This window comes from Glarea lozoyensis, assembly GCF_000409485.1.
Source record: "Glarea lozoyensis ATCC 20868 chromosome Unknown GLAREA15, whole genome shotgun sequence".
Lineage (NCBI taxonomy): Eukaryota > Fungi > Ascomycota > Leotiomycetes > Helotiales > Helotiaceae > Glarea > Glarea lozoyensis.
The window spans coordinates 1,248,124-1,268,369 of record NW_007360989.1 but is presented as its reverse complement, the minus strand read 5'-3'; the positions used below and the strand labels follow the sequence as shown (position 1 = coordinate 1,268,369).

At 45.5% G+C, this 20,246-nt stretch overlaps 8 protein-coding genes across 8 annotated transcripts; 5 read left to right on the top strand and 3 right to left on the bottom strand.

Annotated features, from left to right (window-relative positions):
• Positions 1–443: 443 nt before the first annotated feature.
• On the top strand, positions 444–2,793 carry GLAREA_06236 (uncharacterized protein; the record flags this gene model as incomplete). Its single annotated transcript, XM_008081650.1, has 3 exons — positions 444–509; positions 568–1,697; positions 1,752–2,793. The coding sequence occupies 3 exons, from the start codon at positions 444–446 to the stop codon at positions 2,791–2,793; spliced, it is 2,238 nt and encodes a 745-aa protein (XP_008079841.1).
• Positions 2,794–4,414: 1,621 nt separating this feature from the next.
• On the bottom strand, positions 4,415–6,580 carry GLAREA_06235 (Actin-like ATPase; the record flags this gene model as incomplete). The annotated part of the gene is made up of 9 exons (XM_008081649.1): positions 4,415–4,780; positions 4,829–4,988; positions 5,042–5,157; positions 5,215–5,338; positions 5,399–5,648; positions 5,699–5,813; positions 5,858–5,956; positions 6,012–6,376; positions 6,430–6,580. The coding sequence occupies 9 exons, from the start codon at positions 6,578–6,580 to the stop codon at positions 4,415–4,417; spliced, it is 1,746 nt and encodes a 581-aa protein (XP_008079840.1).
• Positions 6,581–7,309: 729 nt separating this feature from the next.
• On the top strand, positions 7,310–8,888 carry GLAREA_06234 (uncharacterized protein; the record flags this gene model as incomplete). The annotated part of the gene is made up of 3 exons (XM_008081648.1): positions 7,310–7,657; positions 7,709–8,396; positions 8,446–8,888. The coding sequence occupies 3 exons, from the start codon at positions 7,310–7,312 to the stop codon at positions 8,886–8,888; spliced, it is 1,479 nt and encodes a 492-aa protein (XP_008079839.1).
• A 491-nt stretch (positions 8,889–9,379) lies between these two features.
• Positions 9,380–10,243, bottom strand: GLAREA_06233 (Translation initiation factor IF3, C-terminal; the record flags this gene model as incomplete). The annotated part of the gene is made up of 1 exon (XM_008081647.1): positions 9,380–10,243. One exon carries the CDS (start codon positions 10,241–10,243, stop codon positions 9,380–9,382), a length of 864 nt encoding a protein of 287 aa, XP_008079838.1.
• Positions 10,244–10,445: 202 nt separating this feature from the next.
• On the top strand, positions 10,446–11,381 carry GLAREA_06232 (LexA/Signal peptidase; the record flags this gene model as incomplete). Its single annotated transcript, XM_008081646.1, has 3 exons — positions 10,446–10,736; positions 10,940–11,068; positions 11,202–11,381. The coding sequence occupies 3 exons, from the start codon at positions 10,446–10,448 to the stop codon at positions 11,379–11,381; spliced, it is 600 nt and encodes a 199-aa protein (XP_008079837.1).
• A 587-nt stretch (positions 11,382–11,968) lies between these two features.
• On the bottom strand, positions 11,969–14,081 carry GLAREA_06231 (ARM repeat-containing protein; the record flags this gene model as incomplete). Its single annotated transcript, XM_008081645.1, has 7 exons — positions 11,969–12,300; positions 12,351–13,100; positions 13,150–13,395; positions 13,449–13,562; positions 13,741–13,861; positions 13,912–13,997; positions 14,051–14,081. 7 exons carry the CDS (start codon positions 14,079–14,081, stop codon positions 11,969–11,971), a joined length of 1,680 nt encoding a protein of 559 aa, XP_008079836.1.
• A 1,681-nt stretch (positions 14,082–15,762) lies between these two features.
• On the top strand, positions 15,763–17,454 carry GLAREA_06230 (uncharacterized protein; the record flags this gene model as incomplete). The annotated part of the gene is made up of 1 exon (XM_008081644.1): positions 15,763–17,454. The coding sequence occupies one exon, from the start codon at positions 15,763–15,765 to the stop codon at positions 17,452–17,454; it is 1,692 nt and encodes a 563-aa protein (XP_008079835.1).
• Positions 17,455–18,485: 1,031 nt separating this feature from the next.
• On the top strand, positions 18,486–19,833 carry GLAREA_06229 (CBS-domain-containing protein; the record flags this gene model as incomplete). The annotated part of the gene is made up of 4 exons (XM_008081643.1): positions 18,486–18,689; positions 18,805–18,928; positions 18,985–19,134; positions 19,187–19,833. The coding sequence occupies 4 exons, from the start codon at positions 18,486–18,488 to the stop codon at positions 19,831–19,833; spliced, it is 1,125 nt and encodes a 374-aa protein (XP_008079834.1).
• Positions 19,834–20,246: the final 413 nt, after the last annotated feature.

Here is a 20,246-nt window from a genome sequence, read left to right as displayed (position 1 = left end):
CAAAATTGCGATTGGCGGATAAAAGGGGTAATAACCACGTGACCGTAATGATAGACAGCACGGGAGTTGCTTATCCGCCTGAGCGGAGAGCCCGTGGGGACGGAGCTGAAGAGTCTAAGTCCACTTAGTTAAGCTTGGAGCCGCTTGACGTGCACCGCTAACCTCTTTTCTGGCTGTCAAGGCGATTAAGCGAGGTGGCGTAAGTCCAGATTGGACTAGATGGGGCTTTGAGAGCAGCTGAAACTCTACTATCGATTGCAATTATTGACATATAGTTAGCATCAACAGTTGAAGATCGCTCTAGATAGACATGAAATTGGACTTTCGGCCGCCCACGTCCCCATCAATGTCTGTTATAGGGGGACGTGGTTCCTCGAAATCTTTGCATTTCGTTGCATGCAAGATTCTGTCCTCCATTCTTTGACATTGCTGCATCGGTCATCATGAGACTTAGTGTTTTCCTTGTAGCGTTGCGACATGCATTTGTTGTCAATGCCGCATACACATATGTAAGTTGAAGCGTTTTCAGATAATTAACGAGTACGCTGGCTAACCTATATTGTAAAGATAGACCTAGGCACAGCAGGAAGCTTTGGAGCACTTTCCTATGCGACAATTACAAACACCGGGCCAACCTCAATTTCTGGCGACGTGGGTACTCTTGGGACATCTATTACGGGATTTCCACCTGGTGTCTTTACTGGAACAAAATTCTTGGGTAGTCAAGCAGTGGCAGCTCGAAACGATGCGTTGACTGCATATCAGACCCTCGGTGCACTGGGCGGCGCAACGATTTTGGCTGGCAACTTAGGCAATCGAGTCTTGGGCCCTGGAACTTACAGATACGCGACTTCAGCCCAGATTACTGGAATCTTAACTCTTGCTGGGACAGGATCTCCTACTGATGCCTGGTATTTTCAGATCGGGTCGACGTTAATTACCTCAGTCGGCGCGAATGTCATTCTTACAGGTGGTGCTAAGCCTTGTAATGTATGGTTTCGGGTGGGATCTTCTGCCACTCTTGGAGTCGCGTCACAAATATCTGGAAACGTCCTTGCTGCTGTTTCCATAACTGTGAATTCAGGGGTCACTATGAATGGGGCGCTCTATGCTCTCGGTGGCTCCATCACCTTGAACAGTGCTCGGATTGTCCCTCAACAATGTGCTAATGCTATTCCGCCATCTTCAACATCAGCAGCCGTTCCTACTTCATCCACACTGCCGACTTCCGCCGCTGACTCGACAGTCTCAGCTTCATCCACACTATCAACTTCATCCACGTTGTCAAGTCCCTCCACGACAAGTACCATAGTCTCTAGTAGCTTAGCCGCGAGCTCAACCTCTAGTTCGCTGAGCTTGAGTTCGACTACGACTTTGGTATCATCGAGCACAACAACTACAAGTGGGTCTTTTACGAGCACCACAACAAGCACTGGGGACACCACTTCCTCTTCTGTCCCATCAAGCACGACAAGTTCAAGCGACATATCTACCAGTACCAGCGCAGGATTCGTAACTTCGTCGCCTTCGATCTCCTCTACCCAAAGTACCACAAGTCAAATATCTTCCAGCTCCACTACCAGCGTTGGAGACACTTCTTCATCTACGCAATCATCTCTATCAAGTAGCACTACGACAGTTTCTTCTAGCTCGTCTTTTTCATCGAGCAGCTTCATTACGGTTCCCTCAAGCTCAAGGTTCGTTCTCTTATGCAACGATCATTCAGTGATATTCTAACTTATACCTTATAGCACTAGCCTCGTGAGCTCATCCACCACATCCTCAGTCTCAACTTCACCATCTTCACCTGCAGGCTGGGAGTACTCAGGGTGTTACACAGAAGCGACATCAGCCCGCGCTTTAAGTGCTGCGTCTTTGGCTAGTGACCAACTCACAGTTGACCGTTGCGCTACATTTTGTTCTTCATTTCCAATATTTGGAGTTGAATATGGCCGAGAATGTTATTGTGGAAGCGCTCTTGCCGCTGGCAGTGTACGTGCCCCGGACACAGATTGTAACTTCAAGTGTTCAGGCTCGAGCACTCAAACGTGTGGAGCTGGGAATCGATTAAACGTCTACATGAAGCCAAGTTCCACGGTAACGACCTCTGCATCGCCTACTTCTACAACGTCGCCTACTCTACCCACCTCGTACGGGACATTGGGATGCTACACAGAAGCAACCAACGGTCGCGCCCTTAAGGAGAAGTCTTTCAGTGACGATGCTATGACAACCCAAAAGTGTGCTGCGAATTGCGCTGGCTTCAAATACTTTGGGCTTGAATATTATTTCGAATGCTACTGCGGCAACAGTCTTCAGCCTGGCAGTGTCCAGGTTGCTTCGACCGACTGTAAATTCCCATGCACAGGAGACAAGACCCAAACCTGTGGTGCCAACAACCGATTGAACCTTTACGCTTTTGGTGACAGCTCATCTCTGCCAACTCCAGTCAGCTCTTCCACTACTTCCGCAACTCCAACGCCGACACCTTATCCTGGATACGCTACAACCGGCTGCTACACCGAAGCAACTAACATGCGTGCCTTATCTGGAGCAACCTACATTAATAACGGAATGACAGTCGAAATTTGTGCCTCGGCTTGTTCGGGATTTGCGATGTTCGGGGTTGAATATGGACGCGAGTGCTACTGCGGTGCCAGTCTTAACTCTGGAAGTGTTTCTGCACCAACTTCTGAGTGTAGTTTCGTCTGCCCAGGAAACAACAATGAGTTCTGTGGGGCTGGCAACCGTTTGAACGTATACCAATTCGGTCCGGACCCGACTATCGTGTAGTCGAGCGTGAGAACTGTTAAGGCTATCCTCAATTTGCAGAGATGGGAAAATTCGAAACACTGCTATCTATCCTGGCCAGTTCATTTGGTAGCACCCGGAAGTAATTCTACACGACACCACTCGCTAAGCCAGTCGCCAAACCCCTTCCTCAGAAGGTGCAGACTCTCAACAAATCATTGGAAACCACTGGTCATACGACGACTTCAAGTGCCCTGGCAATATAACAAGCAGAGCAACAACATAAATCTCTCCAGCTTTTCCAAGGAATGTATATATGGGTCGAAGGTTTAAGCATTTTCTGGGAGGGGCGTACTAAAATATTGGGAATCCTTATTAGAGGTTAGAGATTAGTTTTAATTCTTGAAAATAGACATTGTAATAATACTCGATTGATCATTGTCGGAAGAGAATTATCTTAGTTGCGCGACTTCAGACATTTGTATCATAACAACTTTTTCTGTAAAACATGTGAAGGTCAGAAATTACATGTAGATGGAGATGATAGAGGAGTTCAGACTAGCTACGAGAAACAGGCAGATATATAATATGACTTATGACATGGGACTGTTCTTCAAAATCTAGGAACGTCAATAATGATAAGAAGCAGTCTTTATCACGATATTCTTGACAGTGATACGCAAGTTGGTAGCATACCTGAGCCGATCTTAAACTAAGCGAGAGCAGAGCGACAGCAATATCGCACAAACTCCTCCTCGAACGTTGCCAGACAACGCGACGGAAACACGTGGCAAACGCACGCTATAATGGAATAATGACAACTTGAATAAACAATCTTAATCTTTTAAACTTTAGAAAATCCCACCAGGAAGAATAATTGTCACAGCCGACTACTGTACAGGACCGTTGATATAAGCAGCTGCCAACGGTCCAATGAATGAATGTCGAAGTGGTGAAATGTCTTTCTGCATATCATAGTCTTAATCTGTGGATAACTCTGTCTTTGATAATAGCGTATTTTTCGTGCCAAAATATGGAATTTATGGAATATATTCATTTACAATATACTCTGGGTACGTACAAGGCGAAGCGTGAGGGATTCCAACAATTTCCGCATACTATAGAGATTGATTCAATGTAGAAGAACACAATGGTACGCCGTGATTCAGAGATTGTAATTTAGAGCATGATTTATAACATGATGATTCACAGCGTGATGATTCACAGCAGGGTGATTCAGAGAAATATGAATCACAGTAATAAGATCAGGGGAATTAGAAATGACGTCGCTTTAGTTTTCCAGGTTGATGACAGGACCTTTGTACACCACATTCCTTCAAAATTCTAGATTGCAAGTGAAGTCAGCGGTAATAAACAGAAATATCTTGTGCGTTGCACCACCCTTGCTCACTTTCTGGGAAACAAATTTGAGAACAGATATATTGATTGGTAAACTGTGTAAACTATGTAAACCGAAAGTCTGCTCTACACTGAGAGGAGCGAGTTACAGAAGTTAAGAATCCTTCGACAACAAAATGTCATGTCAATCTCAGACCAGAACTTGAACAACAAGACTTCCGAAAGACAATGTCATACCGCTAGAACACGCTATCCAAATAGAGCATCTAGTGTTACTACCATGCCTTCGACTGCTGTGTCGTACTCATTCGTACTTCGCAGTAACACTCCCCATCTCCTTGCCCCCAATCTCAAGTGAAAACTTCATGACCGCCCCTTCGCTTCGGACTACAAGGTCATACGACAAAGTGTAGTACTTCTTTCCATCAGCACCTTTACGGAGCTTGAACATATCGCGAGAAACACTTCTTAAATCTGCAGCCATGCTGCAACAAGGCTTCACGATACGCTTGGCGGGATATTTTGGTGGAGCGACCTCGTCGCTTTGTTGTAGAGTGGTATTGAAGATCAAATCTTTCTTTTCGAAATTCCCAGGAAGAACTCTATAAAATGGAAATGCAATAGGCTTTCCTTTAACCAACTCGTCACCGCGCTTGATGTGCCATGTACACTATATCATGTGTTAATTCAGAACTAGCTTCGTGGGAACATTGGTCACCTTAGAAACTCTAATTGAGCCGTCACCAAGACCTTTGAAAGTATGTTGGCCCTCGTCCTCTCCTTTTACAAACAAATCGCTTGCTACAACACCGTAGTGGCGTGGGGAAATGTTTGAGGACACAAAGGCTTGTTGATGTAATTTACTGAGCACAGCACCCCTAAAAGGTAAATCAATAATAATCGCATAAGAAATTTCGATTGAACAACTTACTTGACAATAGCACCCCAGGCATCGTGAGGTTGGATTACTTGAATATCGGGATATTTGTCCTGGAGTCGATTCTTAATGTATACACTAGAACCGAAACCACCAACCATGAATATAGCCTAGTTTTAGACGCAGCCATTAGCTTTCGTTCTCTCTCAGATACTTGCTCCTTTTACCTTGATCTTTGTCGCATTAGGGTGCTTGTCCAAAGATCTCTTGGTAATGACCTCCTTGACTTGCTGATCCACCAGACTCTCGATGTCCGCAGCCAATGGCTCAAAGATCTTTGCTACGTCAAATCTGCAGGATTAAACTTATTAGTGGATCTTATGGATAAGATCGGGAAAAGTGTAATCTCACCCTGTCATAGTCCAAACGTCCCTCTTCAGGTTGCGTTTCTTATTGTCTTTCAGATCGGCACACGGAAATGCAACAAAATACTCTTTGTCTACATCACCTCGAAATGCAGTCTTAACATTTTTATCAAATGTGTTCACAGCTGTCGTATAACCGACTTGTTGGTATATACGACCGTATTCAGCCGGCCCGATGATGTGTTGAACCTCTTGCTCGAATCGCTTATTAAGTCCAAGTGAGCCAGCCATGCTTCCTAGAATATGCCGGTTAGAGATTGCATCGAGATTGGGAACCATCAGGTACCTTTGCTAGGGACGAGCTCTTTAAGTTCCAATCGGGGTTTCATCGCCGCGATCTCATATGAGATCAAGTCAACAGTTCCACCACCAGCATCGACAATGACGATTGCATCATCAACCTATAACAATTAGAGTGAGCTATAGACTAGCGAGGAAGACTTACAGCAAGAGACTTGTCCTTCTGCGTGTACAAAGTATACAATGCAGCAGCTTCCGGTTCTTTGATCAAGGTAACGGGATGAATACCAGCCTGCTTAGCTGCCTATAACAGGATCAATATCTAAAGAGCTACATCAATAGAGTAATGTGATTCATACCTTTAAAGTCAAATCTTTAGCTTTATCAGACCAAACAGCCGGTACGGAGAGTACATATTCCTTCTTGCACTTCGCTAAGTAGTCTGTGGGAACACTCGTCTTGATCCTCTCCATAGCATGCTTATAAAGCGCCGCAAGATAATCAGCAGCAACTGTAACAGCCGGCTTGCCAATTTCGTCGAGGTCGTCCTGCGCGTTGGAATCTGGAAGATAGGGAGGTCTTGGCTGGCTTGGATCAAGCAGAAGCTTAATGCCCACAATAGGATTTGCAGCATGCGTTTGTGCTCCCCATGTGAATTTACTCTTGTCACTATCGTCATATTTTATGATAGTTGGGACCTTCGGTTGGGGAAACCCTTCAATACCTTTCCAAGGTGTCAGCATCGTCGAAATGGGATCGTGGCAGAACAGAACCTACCGGGCCAGTCAACGATTGAATGCACATCTGGTTTATCGCCTGAATTGAAAGCAAAAGCGACGCCACTGAATGTCGTGCCAAAGTCAAAACCAACGATGAGGCGATCACCATCAATCTTCATATCTTTTAGGCCTTTACTAAGGTCAGCCATTGTTGCGACTGCGGGAACTTGGAAGAAAATGAAGTATGAAACAAATAAACGCGAGCTCTTCGGATCGCATCAAAGTGATCCTGAAATGAGGTTTGGAAGTTTTAGGAAAGGAAAGAGAAAGACATTGGGCTGACGGTTTGACTCTATTAAATACAACGGCCAACCTTGGAACCTCCTAGCGCTGCTTCCCTAAGTGAATTTTAACATCATTGGAACTTTCTAAATTGGATTAAGTGAATGAATTACAGCTCATTCACTTTGTGCTTTTCAAAGAAGGATCGAAATCGAAGGTTGTAGTTTCGAAGGTTGTGAATTCAGACTTTCTCTAACTTGATTGAAAATTCTCAAAATTTCTGCCTGTCGTCCCACAACTCTGGCCCAGATAAGTTCACACCAAAAGGTTTGGCCTTATTTTTTTTTTCGGAAATTTGGTTTGCACAATACCATTTGACATCAGGCGCTTACACTTTCAGTCAAGAGGCAGCATCGAGGTCATTGTTTTGTTAGCATTATAGCCTACGTGGCGACGATTTCTACCACTGCAAACTGGTGCACCCGACAATCTTTCTTTCACTGGTGAGTGTGATTACGATTAACATCGCAAAATATTGCTCTATCGATGATATAACCAGAGAATAATTTTCTAACTCAACCACAGCCACGATCTCATTCAATCGCTATTAGCGCAGTTAGAGAAATAAAAGACCACAAACGTCCACCCAATTCGCAATGTCAGATCAACACCATAGAGACTACTATTCAAGCCATGGACAGCAGGGTTATTTCTCGCAGAACACGCAGCAGCCATGCCGACGAAGCCAAAGAAACCAGACCCAAGAGAATCAGGGCGTTCACACTTCTCATCACGACACAAGTGAGCATTCGGAGTATGACTCTGAGAATGACCGCAGAAGCCTTCAAGATTCGATGACAAAAGGGTTCTCTGAAACAAACACCCACATCGACTTGGCTCTGAAGCACGCCACAAGCGAGATCATCTCTACACTCAAGAAGGAGATTCTCTCAGAATCTAGCACCAGCCACGGCAGTTCATCTGTGAGCAAAACATCGTCATATGTAAGTGGTTGTAAATGATTGAAGGCAAGAAAATAACCAAACCCCCCTTAGTTGTCCGGAATGCTTCCTTTTGGCGGATCACAGGTCTCTGATCACTCTAAGAGGTCAAGTGATCACTCCTCGACTTCGAGCGCGCAAGGAAAGTGGCTTGACGAAAAGAGAAAAATGGAGAAAAGTCAACAAGAGCTGCTTCGAAAGGTCCAAAGTGCGGAGAAGACTATTTCCTCGCTGAAGGCCACGAATCGAGAGGTTCAAGCAGCATTGGACCACGCAAACAAGTTAACCAAATATGACTCAACAAATGCAACCGAAAAAATCCAGAACCTGGAGCAAATGGTCCGCGAAGCAGGTGAAGCAAACGCAAAGCTCAAGGAGATTATCTTGAGCAAAGCGACCGAGTACGGCCAGACGATCCACGCCGGGACTATCATCGGAAAATACACTGAGCTACGAGAACAAATCCAGCTCATCGTTTCCAGATACTTCGATCTCGATGATGAGTGGCAGCCAAAAGGGTTTGCAACAAACGACTCTCCGAAACTTCAGCAAGAGTTTTACAGCTTGTATGCAAATGGCTATACAGATGATCAAATGGGCAAGAGAGCTCGCTCGTATATTTTCAACTTCATCTTGGAGCAGATATTGAATAAACGCTGTTTCGGATTTGAGAATGATCATGATATGAACTTTGAGACGACTTTGGGTCAGCTTGAGACAGTGTTGTTTGAGAACCTGAACGGTAAGAGGCTCACCCTTGGATGTATGACAAGAAGCTCATTGAATCTTAGCCAATCATACTGACGAAATCGTCGAGTGGAGAAGACATACGGTAAAATGTGCTTCTCTTCTATTGTCAGACAGCATCAATGCAACAAAACTCGGGAAGCAACTGTATGAACTGCTCAGTCCTTTTCATAAATTCAGATACGATCGCGATACTCCTAGAGACCAAAAGTTGTATCCAGAACTGCTGGTAAAGCTGTGCGAGGATGCACTCAAGTTTGCATTGATGGTTCGAGGCACCAAGAGCATTTATGTGTTTCGCACCCCGGACATTGGAGCTTTTCCAGACTTGAATGAAGTAGCAATCCAAGACCAAGAAGTTATGAACAGAGGAGGAGACAAGCGCATCTCCCTCGTTCTCTCTCCAGCACTGATAAACTTCCCAGAGGAAAATCGCAAGAGAGGAGTAGTTCTTGAGAAGGCTCATGTCGTTGTCCGCATTGAATAAGCCTCTTCCGAAGCTGTATTCCATGCCTAGCTAGAGGACGTAAGAGAAGCGGGTGGTGCTGTTGGGATCTCTGAGCGATAGGTATTTTGTTATTTTTCGGATGCGAGGAGTCTGTCTCTGCTTCGTAATGAGTTTTACAAACGTTTTTTTAGCATACAGGCTAAGTCGGAGGATGGCAAAAAAAAAAGCGACAGATATTGTGACAAAACTTGAGTTTGGATCTGGCGTCCCAAATGTATCTAGAACTTGTACACTGCACAATGAAAACTTGTAAATCGCCAAAACTGAAGGTCTCATTGTAAACTTCCTTGGTCTTAATCATGGTAATAATCGTAAGAACCGCAGATACAAAAATTCCGCGACTGGTTCTAGGGCTAGAAGCAGAATTTGCGTACTGCGCAGAGCAAGAAAGACTAGCCACTGGCCTAGGTTTGAACATTTGCGATTTAATACATAGATACAAACATACACTCACCAAGCTTTCCGCATCATTATTTCTCGGGCGTCACTGATTTCTCGGAATTCTCACCGTCCTCGCCGTCCTCTGGTTGATCAGATTGAGCAGATTTCTCGGCCTTCCCTTCCGCATAGAGAGTAAATGTGCCCCCAATCTTCCCCTCCGCCGGTTTCCCCTCCTTCCAACCCTTCCCTTCAGTCTGAATGACCTTCCGAATCCTCTGAACCAACGCATTTGCCGCCTCCGTCGTGGCCTCTTTCCCCTTCCTCTTCTTCGCCAGCACCACATCAACCTTATTACCCTTCGCCAAAAACTTCCTCAAAGTCTCCATTCGATGACCCTCATCGCCTTTTTCAATCGCCCAATTCATCTCTATAGTCTTGCGTACTTTACTAGCACTCTGTTCTTTCCTCTTCTTCTTCGCCTCTTTCTCTTTCTTGTATTGCTCTGCCTTGTTGACGATTTTTACCAGGGGCAACCTGCTGGTGTGCTCCGCATCATACCGGGAGGAGCTGTATGGGGAATCGTCTCTTGGTGGTGCTTCTCGCGGGTCAGGGACTTCGGAAACGGTTATAAGGTATTCGGTTCGCCGGTCGACTGAATCGAGGACGCGGGATGTGGATTGTACATCGCTCATTGTGCCGTCTGGCATCACCACCACACATTCATAAGATGTAATCTCTTCATTCTTCGCATTGCGCGATTTGATTGGAGCATCTCTGGGCGTTACAACATAGACACTGCGGCGAGTGGTCGTTGAGAATGGATTAGAACGATGTTGATTGCTTTGGGCTGGCCATTGTCGCGCAGAAAATTGAAGAGAGCGGGTCTCGAATTGGGAAAGAAAAACCGTTCGCAGAGCTGCAGCTGTACTGGATATGTGTTTCGCAGTCCGCATGGTAGAAGTTGTATTTGTGGCTAGCTTCGAGTTGGAGAAATCGAAGCTTTGTAAAGTTTGAGATGTCGTCTGAAGCTATCGCAAATATCCTTGCAATAGTAAATATTCGTCATGTGATCGACTTCCTCATGAGATTGTGATATCGACACCAACTCCATCTCCCATCCAGTCGCCAAAGCCAGCAATCACGATAATTTCTTCAATGACCCTCCTACGATCTTTCCCACGAATATCCAAATTGTTTAAACTCCCAAGAAGTAACACAACTCCTCGCATCCAACCTCAAGCCGAAAATCCACCACCACAATACTCGATCCGCAACGCCCTCTATGTACTCTCATGGGCGGCCCGCGGTCTACTGTTCACCCATCTGTTCATGACACATGCATACACAATCTCAGCAACGTTGGGTCCTTCAATGCTGCCTACCTTCAGTGTCATGGGTGATTATGCTTTAACGTCGAAATATTATAGACGTGGACGAGATATAAAAGTACGTCGCCATTATTTTCTATCAGCACTTCTTCGCTACTTCTCAATGCAATGATTTATGGCTGTAAGACTGTGTTTATGAAGGTTTATCGGTCTAAAGTAGCACTCAAAATCTGTCACTTATGTCTTAGAACCTGACAAATCGAATCGACTCTTGCTCATCAATCATCTCACACATCATAAACCCACTAACACTCTCAATAGGTAGGCGATATAGTCGTCTTCTCTAGCGTAGTAAACCCGGGAGAAACAGTGATAAAACGCGTAATGGGACTTGAGGGTGACTACGTTCTTCGAGATACCCCCGGATCATTACGAAATGAAATGTTACAGGTATATCAATCACTACAGCTCTCTCAAATCCCCAAATCTTATCACAAATCACTTCTCAAGGCCAATACAAAATTTCAAGCGCCCAATTCCCCCTCTCACTCTGCTCCACAAATATACTAAAAACAAATGCCAGGTACCAAAAGGACACTGCTGGGTAACAGGCGACAACCTGCCCTACTCCCGGGACTCTCGTCATTTCGGGCCCATGCCAATGGGATTAATCAAAGGAAAAGTAATCGCAAAAGTATTTCCGTGGAAGGAGAGGGAGTGGTTAGAAAATGGACTAGTACCAGTGAACGAGGCCGAAGAATAAGTGCAAGGATTCTAATGATGTATTATAATGTATATGGGAAGCGGGCTGCTGTATCATTCATGCCATTTTCACATAGGACTAGAGTCCGTGAGCGTACGATAAGGTGTATAACAGTGGGATATCATTAAAAAAAAAGGAGTAAAACATCGTCCTCCACCTCACACCAAACCTATCTAATTACATGAGAATGATAAAAAAAGAACCAACAACCCCTCTTCCAACAAAATAAGGAGTTACTATCCCATGTATGAACCTGTAATTAACAAAAGCCAGAAAAGAGTCCAAAAAGGGAGATGATCCGAACGGAATAGATGCAATCTTTGATGTGGTCAGCGGGACAATATTTCTTCCCCAATACCCTTTTTTCTCTCTTTCTCTCTCACCGTCTCCCAGTATCAACATCATAGGTTTATCCCACTCTTCAAGCAAGCGTTAAATAATTTATCCGGCACTCCTTTCAATGCTCGCTACTAGTAACAGATGATGTACTTCCTGGCTCGATACGCCTAACACCATGCCCGTTCCCACGTCCCAGATGCAAAACAAAGCGAAAGATCTATTCGAAAACATAGAAGGGAGGGCCGAGATTATCCTTCAATATGCGAGGTCTTGTTTCCCTGGCCCAAGAGTTGTAGTGATCTTTGTGCAAGCTGAACAACTTCTCCTTCGCCATCTTCTTCAGCTTCGTCGTCGGATTCGATTTGAGTATCTGCAATAGTTTTGATCATTTGGACAATCTCCTCAGATTTTCCAATGAGATTGATTAGCTTCTTGTCTTCAGACTCTAGTAATTGAAGAAGAGTCCAGATAGCAATATGTTGGAAGGTTGCATCCCCGCTTGCAAGAAATCGCTTAAGATATCCATGAATACCTCCATTTGGCTCTGTCCAGTCTTGGATGAATATCGAGTAATCGCCGACTAGAGAATTTTAGCAAAAGTATAGAGTTTAGATAATAAGTGTAGCTAACCTTTGGAGGAGAGGTTCCCTAGAGCTGCGGCACTATTTCCTTGCACCTCGATACTTTCGGAAGCCGTTAACGGAATGAGAACATCGAAAACGCCCAAATTCAACAGATGCGTTTTCAGATCATCACTCAGGGCAAGGACTGCGATGGCGGCAGTCATTTCCGATTGCACGCTCAATGGTACATCGAGCACTAATTGCTTACACTTTTGAACCGCACCAGCTTCTAACACAAGAGCTTTATTGCGATCAGAGCTAGCCGCCAGATTACGAAGTGTCGATATTGCGTGACACTGTATTTCCTCGTTATCCGTGGAACCCAATAAATCCACCAAAGGCTTCAGGAATCCTGCGTCTATGATCGGCGATTCGTTCATTGGATGGATAGAGATGTTACGAATACAGGCGACCGCTGAAAGTATTAAAGGGAGATATGATGATTGGAGAAGCCGGAGGAGGGGAGCTAGGCCCCGAGCGCGAACGATTTCGAGCTGGTACTTCTCATCGGATGCAAGATTTCGAAGGGCCAAAGCTGCCTGGCATTGTACTTTCGGAGATGAAGAATCCATAAGATTGACCAGAGACTGGATAAGTCGGTTCTCGCTCTGAGCGAGCTTCTTTCGGTTATTGGCATCGACCGCAATATTGCTAAGGGCGGTTGTGCAGTAATACTGCACGTCAACATCGGAAGACGACAGGAGTTGTACAAGAACAGGAATAGCGCCTGCATTTACGAGCTGTTGTCGGTTTTCATCTGCACAGTATGAGCCTTTACGTTCACACCATGAATGGCGAAGACATACCAGAATGTGTCATGTTCAAGAGAGCCCCGGTAGCGTTCCGTTGGACTCGCATATCTTTTGACTTAGCTAACCGTGTGAGTGGCCCCAAAGCTCCTGATCTGGCAATCTTTGCCTTGTTATCCTCATGTGTAGCTAGATTCGTAATGCATCCAACCGCGTTGCATTGCACTTCGACGTTTGGCGACATCATCTGGCGAATCAGAGGAGTAAGGCCTCCGAGGAGAACAATAGCGACCTTGTTCTCGGCTACATGCTGTCAGATGGAACATGGCGCTTTTGGAGCTTGGTGCATAACTTACTGTTGACAGCAAGATTCCCCAACGCTGCGCTAGCTGCTCGCTGAACTTCGATATCGGGGCTTTGAAGAAGGAACAAGATTGGTTCCAGGGTGTCTCGGTCGACTTCTCGGACATCTAGTAAAATGTCAGCATAATCATCCTGCCACTTTCTATTCAATCTGCGACCCGAAGGAGGCAGTCTAGCAAAATCCCGGCAGCATCATATTTCCAGTAAGAGTCTGCCAGCATTCTCTAAAGTGACCATCCCATCCATGTGACATCTTTTTGTGATCGTTGTAGACCGTGAACGTACCTCTCTCTGTTATCTCAGCGAAGGTCAAGCTGGCGCTTCGCTGTAAATCGACGTTATCGGAAAACACGAGTGTGCTTAAAGCCCGTAAAGGTTCGCCGGAAAAGAAGTCGGTTTCACCCCTCTGGAATATTGTCAACGCCCATCATCCAAAGGATCAAGAGTATCTCGCACATTCTCCAAGTACTGAAGCAGATCTGCTACAGCCTCCCTTTCACTTTCAGCCAAAACGGGTTCGTATAATCCATCGCGAGATTTGCCTGGGCATCGTCAGCGTTCGGTACCATTAATACAACGAGCTCTCTCCGCATACCTCCACAACACGAAGAATTGCAAGCACCCATCTCCAAAGGTCAGTCCCGCAGGACCAAGCTGTAGTCTTATTCGAGATCAATTGTGATGACGGAAGGTAGGTCAACGGTTGAAGAAAGCAAGTCAAGGCAGTCGTGCGTGGTGAGGAGTCGTGCCGTGCTGGGCAGCGAGTCAGGATCGAGAAGATGGTGAAGCTGGTGTTACAGAAGACCGTAAGAATCACGAGAGACCATTCAGAAGAGAGAAGAAGTGGAAGGGCTCTGCGTATTGGCTGGGTGTGGTGGTGATTCTGCGATGCAGCTGATTCACAACAAAACGGAAGTTCAAGCTTCGTGCCTGCTCTCGCCCTGACGCTGTGAGGGTAGCTTGAAATGGTCGGGTCGATACGTAGGGCGCCAAGGCCAAGGAAAGAGCCTTGCTGGCGAGAGTTCGTCCTGCGACTCTGCGAGGCCACCAGGGAAACCTAATCCCAGTAAGAAATTCGACCCGCAAAACAAATGCATCAGCCACAAGTGAGCCACACTTGACGCTTTCCACCTGGGCAGGTTCCATTTTCCCAACCTTGGAAGGTTGTCGACGTTCATCACATGTCACAACAATAAATCAGACGACTGATGGTTGATTTGAATTAACAACCACCAGCAGGTAGAACGCGAATACTTTACCAGGCCACAATACCAAGAACGGACAGTGCTAGGAGCAAGATATACAATCTGTTGTATCTGCAGCCTTGAACGCACCGCAACACCTCCTAGGCGAGACCTTTACCCCAGATTGTTTTCTTTGATTTTGAGACATGAACCTCGACTCATCTAATAGTTGTAGTCCGGATGAAAGATAGCTATTCGGTTTGCTTCCAGATGGTTTACTGGCCGTATTCCTTAGTGTTGTGGTGGGGAAGTGTAAGTTCAACGAGATCTACGAAGAGCCCGTATAGGCGATAAGACTTCGCCAAGATAATTGCTTCTAGTCATTATCGCAATGATTATTCGTCATCCTGGGAACATTATTTAACGGGAATTTGCATTTGGTCTCTTTCATGCTGTTTATTGAACAAGGTGCTGTTTGGTCCGTTTCTATCTCTTTACGTTTGCAAGCTAGGAAATATAGATTTGACTGGCAAAGAGACCCATGTTTGCAAGGAGCAAGCTCGCTCCGAGGAGACCTTCCTTTCAAGCTAGTTCTGTTTTATTTTGAGGCTTACTTATAGCATTATCCAATCGTTAAATTCATGAGATCTCCAGCATTATGGTCGCATTGAGCTTTCATCTTCAGGGAGGAATGTACGCGGATAATCGACACCAAAGTTACCTACATGGGTAGGCAGCTGCAGTCTCCGCTATATGTTGACGGGAAGTTGTCAAAGTGCAAACAGAAAAAGGGACACAGTCTGCGACAGAGCCTGGCTGATTCGGGACCCCAACTGCTAGCTAGGTAGGTAGGCACCTAGCCCTGTTATCCGCTAGCTCTTTCAAGGTCCAACACTTTCTACCGAAACACCAACACAACTTCCCACCTAAAGTTCCGTCTACAACACCTAAGCGAAGTCAGATTCCTCATATTCCCCCACAGCAATGGCTTTTCATCCCTTTCCCACCATTTTGCGTATTCAGTTTTCTCTGCAATTTGGCTTCAGGTGTACCAATACTTCACATTTTACAACAATTGCATATATCAGCCTGCTCAAAAATTCTAGTATCATTTTTCGCGCCCATGTCTTCCGCGTCATTCTTGGATATGCCAGAAAACATAAGGCTGAGGATATACACCTACGCAGGCTTGATTCGGTTGTGTCCTATCGAGCTAAATGTGCCCGAAGGGTACTGTTTCCGGGATTACGATAGTTCATGGGGTACAGATCGTTCCACAGAAGAGAGATGCTTATATGTCATCAGATTACGCGGAGGTGATCGAAGTATTGTCCCATTACCCAGACACCTGGCGCAGGCGCACTCGGAGCCCGATTGTCTATGCCCTAGATTGCCAATCCAGCTGCTCTATGTCTCCCGAAGGTCTTATGAGGATGTTTTCCCGGTCTTTTATTCGAGAAACAAGTTCATAATGAGGTATAAAAGCGCCGATGACCTACCCATATTTCTGAATCTAAACCATCACATACTTTCAACGGTGAAGGATTTGTTAGTCAGGTTCAACTCGTGGCCTTGCGCTAGAGGTCACCCTCACATTGTAGGAAGACAAGTCGGCCGTTTCAGATGCAGTAATTGCTTATCTATGCCGCCATCCCCTGACTATGCTCTGGAAATGGCTACTTCTGCTGGAACAGGTCTTCTTGTGGCATGGAAGACGATATCGACCCACCTTGCTTCGTCAATCAGACCGAAGCAACTCAATTTTGCTTTCATCTGTGATGTTGCGGCTTTGAATTCTGGAAAAGCTGTAGTCGAGCCTTTATTGATGCTTCCCACTCTAAATAGGTGCACTATTCGTTTAAACAACCGACCGAATTATGCTCTGAACTCATTGGCTCGCGATGTCTCCGTCGCAACTACTCAGTCGCTTGTTCTACCAAGTCGGCCGTTTCCTTTCGACAGACTTCCTCGAGAGTTGCGCCTCCATGTACTGGGATACACACACCTGGGTCGGCACAACGGTTATCTAAAAAGAGATGAACTCATTCGTATTCAAGATGGCAAGCTAGTCCGAGGAAGCCGATCAACCGTTCATAAAGGCAATCAATGCTGCAGGCAATGTACGCACATTGCCATAGATTGCTGCTGTCCTTCGAGCTTCGCGGCTTACTCAATTACATGCGTTTGTCGACGTCTCCCTTCCGCTCTAGTCTATGTTAATAGAGAGATGCGTCAAGATGCTCTCACGGTATTACTACGAGAAAATTGCTTTGATTGCGAGCAGGATCCGGACAAAAGCATTGAATTCTTGTCTCAATTTCCTGCTGGAAGGCTAAAGTACATCCGAGAGATACAGTTTAGATTTTCCGAATCGGGGGTCAAACACTGGGGTAACCAAAACTATAGCGAGCAGTGGCTCTCGTTGGTGAAATTCATAAAAGCGCGTCTTAACGTCCCTGCGTTGTCAATTACTGTGGTTACCGACACATTTGATTTGGGAATGGATCCACATTCGAGTGACGAAGGTGTCCAACGGCATATATACAATATCTACTGTGATATCACTCGGTCGCTATGCGTACTGGACGGAATTGGTCATATCAAATTTGAACTAGGATGTTTCGGTCAGCTTGAGTCCCTGATGTCGAGGAAAGTGGTGGGCAAAGACCGCGAAGAATTATACCCGGAAGCAGATCTCTCCATTATGAGCAGACGCTACGTTGGATTTGAGGCTCCTCACTGGTTTAAGGAGGAAGATTTCACTGGAGATTCTCAATTGGAGTTTGGTAGTTTTCAAAGAGTCAGAGCAGATTAAGGTAACCCAGAACTTCATCAAATTGAGAAGAAGGTTTCAAGAGTCATAAATAAATAGCAAACTACAAATTAAACAGACCAATTTTTTTTTTCGACTGACACCCCAACGAAGCAGAATGATCAAACAAGTACATGGCAAGCGACCTTGTCTATCTGAACTTTGAGTCTAGTTCTAGGAAGATGTAGTTGAGACAAAAGATTCTAGCCCTCATAGCGAAACATCTTCCAAAATTTTGTGTATAATAAGTCACTCTAGTGTTACTCTAATAAGCCTTAGTCTTTGTTCTATCATTGTGCATAATTTCTAAGAAGATGTCTTTGAAGTTTGAGTTGTGGAAGGTGACACCAAGGAAAGGCCAACCGACCACGAAGTATATTTACCTAGTATTTTAGATTATATTCGTCGTAACTGAGTTAAGTTAAAGTAATTAATGGATATTCAGAGTTCTTGTTTATTCTTATCGTTAGAATCCATTTAATTTTAGATAGGCCAAAGTGCTTCATTGGCCAGAATTGCACTCCGTCTCCTAAAATTTACAATCGTACGCCAATCATGAATTTTAGTATATAGGAAGGAAGTTTTGTCTGATTTTATAAAGATAACTTTCGATGCTAATCATTATAACGAAGAAAGGTTGGTGAGACTTCAAGCCGCTAAAATATACACTTTCGGGAAATAGCCCCATTCGGCAATTACCGCCATACAATCTAGCTTCTCTGATTGGGCAAAATGATAAATCTTCCGTATGGTCAAAACTTGGTGGGGTGGGGCACAGACCATTTACCTGTACAACATCGCGACGACACGTGAAGTTACAACCCCTCGTAAATCTTCACCTCAACCATCCAATAGACGAGACAAAACCACGTTTAAAGCTTATCGCGGATATTCTGTAGTCGCTCGGCTGTCACTTCATTCTCTACGCGCACAAGTCTGCGACGAGAACGAAGCAGTGCCGTTGCTGCTCTCCCGTTCCAGTCATCCTTCAATGTACCTTTAATTCTCACCAGCCGACTCCGTCATCCACGCCAATGTCTAATACGGCTGAAGGCACGGGACCAGCTTTGCCTGCGGATGGTCTTATTGGGTCCATCGCAACGCCAACAAGCATCGCTAGACTTGGTCACGAGTCGAACATGATTGCCCAACCTTCGACCTTCCTATCCCCAGCCCAGAATCGCGCGATGCAGGACAGACCGTTGACTTCGGTGGACAGGGACCAACAGAGTGGCTTGGTAAGTGAACCTAGTATTCCACGCTGGATAGCTGCAAGAGCATGATGATCTTATGGGCTGGGAGGGCAAGCTTCTTTTTCTCGATCTGCGAGGCTGACACCGGTTCATTCAACAGAAAGCAATACGGGATTTCCTCAAAATCCGCACGAGCTACGATGTGCTACCGCTTTCATTTCGACTCATCATCCTTAATACCGACCTTCTTGTTAAGAAGAGTCTAAATATTCTTCTACAAAATGGTACAAATCCTGTCCCAAGAGTTTGGCTCGGGACGATGCTAATGAGGGGTATGCAGGAATCGTTTCCGCCCCTCTATGGGATTCGCACACTTCAACCTTCGCTGGGCTCCTCACCACTTCCGACTATATAAACGTTGTGCAGTATTATTGGCAGAATCCAGATGCGTTCAATCAGATAGACCAGTTCCGGCTGAGCAGCTTAAGAGGTAGGTCCAAACGAGTGAGGATATGACCGTAACATTAGGCTGAACCTGCTAGATATTGAGAAGGCGATCGGTGTTCTCCCCCTCGAGACATTGTCAGTTCATCCGTCGCGGCCGCTGTACGAAGCATGCACGCAGATGCTTAAAACCCGAGCACGAAGAATTCCCCTTGTAGATATCGACGACGAGACCGGCCGTGAAATGGTTGTGAGCGTTATCACACAATATCGAATCTTGAAATTTATCTCTGTCAACGTAGCCCAGACAGAAATGCTGAAGAAGAGTGTGGCTGAGATCGGGCTCGGCTCCTACGGCGATTTGCAGACGGCAAACATGGATACCAGAGTTATTGATGTTATTCATATGATGGTCAAATATAGTATTTCGAGTGTACCGATTTTGGATAAGGAAGGCCATGTGCTGAATGTGTTCGAAGCCGTTGATGTCATCTCAATCATTAAGGGAGGGGTATATGATGATCTCACGACTGGAGTTGGGGATGCATTATCCAAGAGAGCTGACGACTTCGCTGGGATATACACATGCAGCGAAGAAGATCGCCTGGACTCCATCTTTGACACAATTCGAAAGTCCAGGGTTCATCGTTTAGTAGTCATCGACGAAGAGAATCGCCTCAAAGGGGTTATATCACTGTCAGATATTTTGAAATACGTTCTTTTACATGGCGCGGAAGGAGAATAGATACGAGATACGGATTGGAGGATTGTCACGAGTGGGGGGGGGGGGGGGGCGTTGCATAGCGATCTCAGCGGAATCCGGCGTTAGGTATGATATTTTGGGCGTAAAGGGCGTGCGAAACTCATATAGATCCCTTTTTACTTAACTTCTCGATAATACCATTGTGTTTTGTTCTGAGGTCGTCTCGATCCTAGGTGTTACGAACTGGGGAGATCGGGCCACTGGTCACTCTTTCCTTGTGAGACATGGTAACAGGTACGGTACTAGCTTTCAATCTTCATACGAAGCAAGTGCAAGACTAGGTGCAAACAGCCGCAATCATGGGAAGGTACAGACGATCGACTTCTTGTGGGAGGATGATCTTTGCGTGTTGGAAGTGCCAGAGACCTCACAACAACGTCTGCCATTTTTGCAGA